The sequence below is a fragment of the Lathyrus oleraceus genome, chromosome 6, assembly GCF_024323335.1.
Source record: "Lathyrus oleraceus cultivar Zhongwan6 chromosome 6, CAAS_Psat_ZW6_1.0, whole genome shotgun sequence".
NCBI classification, from domain to species: domain Eukaryota; kingdom Viridiplantae; phylum Streptophyta; class Magnoliopsida; order Fabales; family Fabaceae; genus Lathyrus; species Lathyrus oleraceus.
The window spans coordinates 192,592,430-192,599,127 of NC_066584.1; the positions used below are offsets into that span (position 1 = coordinate 192,592,430).

The 6,698-nt window shown below is 34.5% G+C and overlaps 1 protein-coding gene across 1 annotated transcript; it reads left to right on the forward strand.

The window, feature by feature from the left end:
• The first annotated feature begins 3,681 nt into the window (after window positions 1–3,681).
• LOC127094710 (uncharacterized) lies at window positions 3,682–4,302 on the forward strand. Its single transcript, XM_051033504.1, has one exon. The coding sequence runs from the start codon at window positions 3,682–3,684 to the stop codon at window positions 4,300–4,302; it is 621 nt and encodes a 206-aa protein (XP_050889461.1).
• Window positions 4,303–6,698: the final 2,396 nt, after the last annotated feature.

Here is a 6,698-nt window from a genome sequence, read left to right on the forward strand (position 1 = left end):
CTTGAGGGATAAATTTAGCTATATGTTAAGCAATCATACTTGGACTTATGTAGAAGTCACAACTATCTGAGGTCGGGCAATAAAAATATAGGTGTTAATGCATGTTAGAGATTTGGTACAAAGAACCAAACTCCTAAAATATACCACACACTAAAAGAAATGGGGAGAAGACCCATCTCAGTCTGGCTCATGTTGATTCATCTGACACAAGGTCATTGATGAATCAACTAGCATTTAGACATTAGAGAAATCATTTGTCCATGATGGATTGGGGGGAGAATAGGGATGAAGATGAAGAGGGAATGGGAAAATAGAAACACAAATTTATCATGAGAGGAATTTCATCTGATCAATACCATTCATTCATTTTGGGAGATGAAATGTACATTTCATCAATCCCCTAAATCTAATGGTATTTGATCAAACAAAACTCAAATCAACCATGACCAAGGCCCGAACAGAAAGTCAAATATCACAAGACCATAAAAATAGCTCAACATTATTTTTAAATAATTAATCAATTAAAAACCAAATTAAAAGTGAATTAAAATGCTTTTTAAAAAGGGCAAAACCTCAAATCCCTTCAAAACACCAAATAAATGGTCGAGGGATTTATCCTAGGTCAAACAAGGTCAAAGGACCTTGACAAAAAATTTCATGATTTTTGGAAGCTCAGAAATATTTTAAAACAATTAAAAATATGTACAAAAACATTTAATTCATGAAAAATATTAAAAGTAATCCAAAAAATAATTTTAATTCAAAATACGAAAGGGAAAATTATTTAAAGATTTTTGGTGAAAGTCCCATATTTTTTGGATGAAAACTCAGAAATTAAAAATAAATTCAAAAAAACAAGGGTCATCAGTTCTCCCTCATTAATTGAGGTGGCAGGTCTAATGGCGACGCGCATAGGGAACATGGTGAAACCAAGTCAAAGCGCCACACGCGTGGTAATTATAACCAATGTCCATGATTAAAACATTTAAATCAGATCAGAAGGTTGGGAAGGTGCCAACGCACCACCGGAGCCCTAGCTCCGGTCTTCTTCTCCGGTGGACCTCACCGGACTGGTCCACCATCAACCTTCACTAAAATAAAAAATGAGTACACTAATTCAAAGGAAAAATGCCCAGGAGCTCGAATCTAGACTCAATTTTGTCTAATTCCAAATATATTGAGAGATATGAGGAATTGAATTTTGAGGTGCACGATCTGAGTTGCTTCGACTTAGCCTCAAATCAACTCAATCTTATTGCGTACATTGGTAGGACTTCAGACAACCAATAATAAAATATAATGGAGAAGAATTGAGTGAGAATCGAAGGTTTGAAGTTTGGAAAAATCACCTTCAAGTAGCAGTGATTTGGCTTGATCTTGATCTGAATTCACTTGGTTCTTCCTCCTCTTGCTTGCAGTGACTAATTGAGATGAAAATAGCAATGAATCCTTGGAGTTTGAATCTCAAAACAGAAGGTGAAATTCAAACTTAATTTCAAAGAAACCTTCAAGGAATTCTATGGAATAGGGTTCTGAGATAGCTTGGCAAGACTTGGGCAGGGTGTGTGTGTTGATCTTAAGGTAATGCAGGTGTTTTTATAGGCTATGGAATTCAGTTTTGCACCTTTTCAATTTTGGCCAAAAATAGCAACATTGGTGCATGGGTGCATGGGCATTGAATTAGGCCCAAACCATGATGCAATCTAACTCCAATTCATGCATAATGGATACTGAAGTCAACACATGGAAGCATGCAAAAGGAAATAATCATTTGAGTTCAAATGTTGCCAAAACAAGCCCACCAAAGGAACCATGCTCAAATCCATCAATTATTGTCCAAATGAAGTGATCTTGGACTTTTTGGAAAGGTGACATCAAGGGGAACAAAGTTGATGTTGAACACTTTTTTATTTGAAGATTGGATCAAGATGAATTTTAAGGTGGAAGTGGGAGAAATCAAACATAGTTGAAATTTTCTAAGTAGAAAGTCAAATGACCACTTCTTCCACCTTGAATAATGTTTGCTATGAGCTTCAAATGGAAATGGCTTCTTCATCAAAGTTCTAGCTCTTTAATTCTTATTAAATTTGGTAACAAATTTGAAATCATTTGAATTTTGCATGAGGGAGGTATGCATTTTAGAAGTTGAGGAAAATTGTTTGTTCAATGGTGATGGCCCAAAATGACTTATAATGTTTCCTCTTGGAACATGCCCTTGCCAGTTAAATTTGACATTTCTCAAAGAATAAAAGTTGGAGAATACATCTTTAAATTGATCATGAAACTTTTATGGACTTAATATCATAAAAATTAAGAAAGTTATGCTCCTTGGAAGTCGACCTCCTAACTAGGGCAAAGACAAAATGACATATAATGTTTCATCATAAAAAATGACTTTCCGAGCAAAAATAGATCTTGATGCCAACATGAAAGTTGTTTGGAATGGAATAAAGAGTAAAGTTTATCTTGAAATCATTTCATATGACAAAAATTGTAGGTGATAGGGTCTAGGGAACCCCAGTTTTGACTAGTTGACTTTCTCTGGTCAACCTCTTTGAACCTACTGGAAAACTTGAAGTTATCTTGATCTTTAGAGCTCATTGAGGGTCATATATTAATAGGATGATGTATAATGGAGTATCCCTTGATATATTTGACCAATTATTGAAGAAACTTGTTGAGGAAGTCACACAAGATACGTAGATGAAGTAGGGTTTCCAAGACAAACAAGCTTCAAACTCTTGATGAATTCTTGATCAAATTGATAAATGAAGAACATGGGTACCCATATATGATGTTTATAACCAATGGTAAACCATTCCCTGATTAATTCCTTGCCATGAGGGTCTCAAACCCTAGTTGTGAGCTTGATATGCCACATGTGGATGCACACACTACCTACAAAAGAAACAAAGTTGTACACAAACATATTTTTGGCATTTTGGTTACTAAGAAAAACAAAATAAAGTATGATACAATAAAATATGCTTGGTGATCTATCCCAATGAAAACCCAATGAATGAGGGGTAAGGAGGGTGCCAAGGTGTGATCCCAAAACCAATGCAAATGATGAGATATCATGAGGGATCTTAGGGTCAAAATTGGGGTCTTACAGATACATTGACATAAGTTATGCAAATTTTTATTACTAACCATAAGAATATTGATGCTTTTATCAAGAATATGGAAATGCAAGTCGGTTAGATAGTGAAGCAAGTAGTAGATCAGCAACAAGGAAGATTTATTACCAACACATAAACCAATGCAAGGGAGAACTACAATGCAATTACAACTCAGAGCGATAAAGATATTGGAAGAAGTATTGATGATTACTTGCAAAAGTAAAGAATTATTGTTGAGAGAGAAGCAGAAAACCAAGAGTGAGAAGGAAAAGAAAATGAAAAGGAGGTAGAAGAAAAATATGATATAGATGAAGTAGTTTAAAATTCAGAAAAAAATAAAAGAGAGGAAGTGAAGAAAGGAGTGGAAACTCAAGAGACAAAAATCTAGATAGGAGAAAGGAAAGATGAAGAGTCCTCAAGTTTAATATATACCTTATCCACACGCTCCCACAAAGAAAGACAAAGAGAGACAATAAGGTCCCGGGATATTTTGAAAATATTACATATCAATATTCCATTTTATGAAGCCTTTGAACATATGCCATAATATGACAAAGTCATGAAGGAAAACCTCACAAAGAAAAGGAGGTACACAGATGAAGAAACAATCCATTTAGGTGCTAGTTGTTGTGCCATTATTCAAAGAGCCCTTCCGCAGAAAGAAAAAGATCATGGAAGAGTTACGCTACCTATTACCATAGGAAACGTAAATGTTCGAAAAGCATTGATTTATCTCAGTTCTAACATAAAGCTTTTATCATTATCAGTGATTAAGCAGATAGGAAATCTTGACATGAAACATAAAAAGATGACATTACAAATAGCAGAAAAATCCATCACTCGTCTGTCAGGGATAACAAAAGACATTTTGGTTAAAGTTGACAAATTTATGTTCTCTATAGATTTTATGGTGATGAATATTGAAGCAAATGATGAAGTTACTCTAAATTTAGGCCAATCCTTCACGAAAACAACAATATTGATGGTAGATGTTGATGATGGATTAATGAACGTTATAGTTCAGGATGAAGAGGTCAATTTCAGTTTGTTTGAAGAAATAAAGCATCCAAATAACAAGGGAGTATGTTTCAAAATTGATGCTGACGATGAAGGAAGCATTTATATAAGAAAGCAAACTGGGGAGAAAAATAAAAATAAAAGGAGATTGGGGAGTGTCTAAAAGGACTTGACATGTCAAAGGATGTTTTCCCACTGGAGCCTAAAATAGAGAAAACAACAGTTGAAGTGAATGAGAAACTTCTGTTATACAATAGGCCTAAGTCTATAGGGGCAAGGGGCAGGGGGTGAATATATCCCAAGTTAAAAATTTATTTGAAAATTTGATTTAGAAATTTTTTGGCGCGGAAGCAAGTTTTAAATATTTCCTGGTTCCAAAATCGTCAAACTGAACCTACAATTGAAAAGCCTAGATATGCGTAACAGTACCAGTAGAATGATAATAATCCACAAGTCAATCAACAACAATTAAGCACAACAAATTGAATACTCTATAAAAGTAAAAGTCTATCTCCAATGATATCCACACACAAAAAACTAAGTCAAACAATTTGTCGAACATTTGGTGTGCAAAAAACAAAGTTTGGAATTTTATATGGTGTTTGTTGTTCTAAGAAATTCAATCACAACCAAATGGTTAATTATCAATACAACAAACACAAGATTCAAAATGTAATGAAAATTATAATGCAAACTATGTTGATCCGGTGATCAAAGCAGTCAACAATTTGCGAGTAAAAATAATATATATATATATATAGAGAGAGAGAGAGAGAGAGAGAGAGAGTACACAAGGATTTGATTAGGCAGTTCCCTAATTGACCTTGATATGGGTACGCCTGCCCTTAATTCGAATTCAAATTGAGATATTAATATAACAAATCTTACTTTGCAAATGTATGAATACAAGAGAAGAGAAATCAAATTCCATAAACCCTAAGTTTGTTCTTGACTCTATCACCTCCAAAAACCTTGATCGGTCTTGATCAAGTAACTAACCATGTCGCTTCAATTGACTTGTTGTTGCTGCTTCCTTGCAAGGCACCCTTTGTCCCTAAGATTTCACCCGACTAAATTAATTCCAAGCACATGATCATGTAACCAACAATGCCGCTTCAATTCACCTTTTGTTGCTACTTCCTTGCATGACCTCCTTGTCTCAAGGCTTTCAACCAGATGAATTAATCCCAAGCGCACACTTGTTAAACCCATGATTTGTTAACTTGATCCACCATTTCACGCTACTCCCTTTTCGACACACCTAGTCTCAAGGCTTTCACTCGATCGGATCCGAATTGCACAATCTTGTCAAAAACCTTCAAACCCTAAATATCTTGAAGGAAAACCCTAAATCGATTTTCTTATTTGAATCCCTAAAAGATCGCAACACAATATTCTTGGTACAACAAACCTAATTGGACGTTACCAATCCTAATCTAGATGGCACCCAATCAAAAAAATGATTATGTGTAATTTGATTGTGTGTATGCATAGATTGAATTGAAGATGGTGAGATGCTTGGAAATCCTGGATTTATGTAGGCTTTAATCACTCTAGAAACCTTACTAGAGAAGGATGCATGTATGAAGTATTTATATGCATGAGTGATTTAGGGAAAAAGCAAATGCAAATAACTTGGAGAAAATATGAATTTTTTTAAAAAATTATCGTATAGGTCGACCTATAGGATCAGTGCGCCAACCTATAAACAACATGTGTCAACCTGTTCAAGGTCATGCGTCAACCTGTAACAGTTATCTGCTTCCTATGTGTCGACCTGAGGAGTCAGCAAATGAAGCAGAAGCTATAGGCTTTAATATTGCAGCATATGCGTCGACCTATATATTGCATGTGTCGACCTATAGTAGTGAAAATGTTTCTATAGGTCGATTTGTAGACAACATGCGTCGACCTGTAGACAACATATGTCAACCTATAGACAACATGTGTCAACCTATATTTCAATTTTTTCACAAAAACTTATTTTTCATGCATTTTTCACAAAAGCTTATTTTTCACGCATTTTTCACAAAAACTCATTTTTCATGCATTTTTGATGAAAACTTATTTTTCATGAATTTTTGATGAAAACTTACTTTTCATGCATTTTTTATGCATGAGAGCTTTTTCAAGTTGTTTCCAAATTCTTTTATACTTCTTAATTCTAAGATGCACATAGAGAATCAGAGGATACCGTCCAATATTTATTTGCACTAAAGTATTCTAGTTTTGACATCATACAAAATACATCTAAATGAAGTTGCACTCACATACTCCCCATTTTTTATAATGGAAAAACTTGAGACGATGCGTTCGTGTTTTCAATGAAAGACTCCCCCAGAATATATGCATCCCAACTTTATCTTGCTTCTCCCCCTTAGACAGCATCAAAAAGAAACAAAGAAAATAATGATAAGTATCTAGAATCACGCATAAAACAAAATAACACATAAAGGCAGTTTGCAAAGACAAGAACATCACTATGATAACACAAACATAGAATGACATACATATTATGGGAAAATGCCTAAACATAAATTCACGCATGTAAGGCAACAA

What these genes read in the sequence shown, in the direction of transcription:
- LOC127094710 (XM_051033504.1), top strand. Translation starts at nt 3,682, where the DNA reads ATGAAGGAAAACCTCACAAAGAAAAGGAGGTACACAGATGAAGAAACA.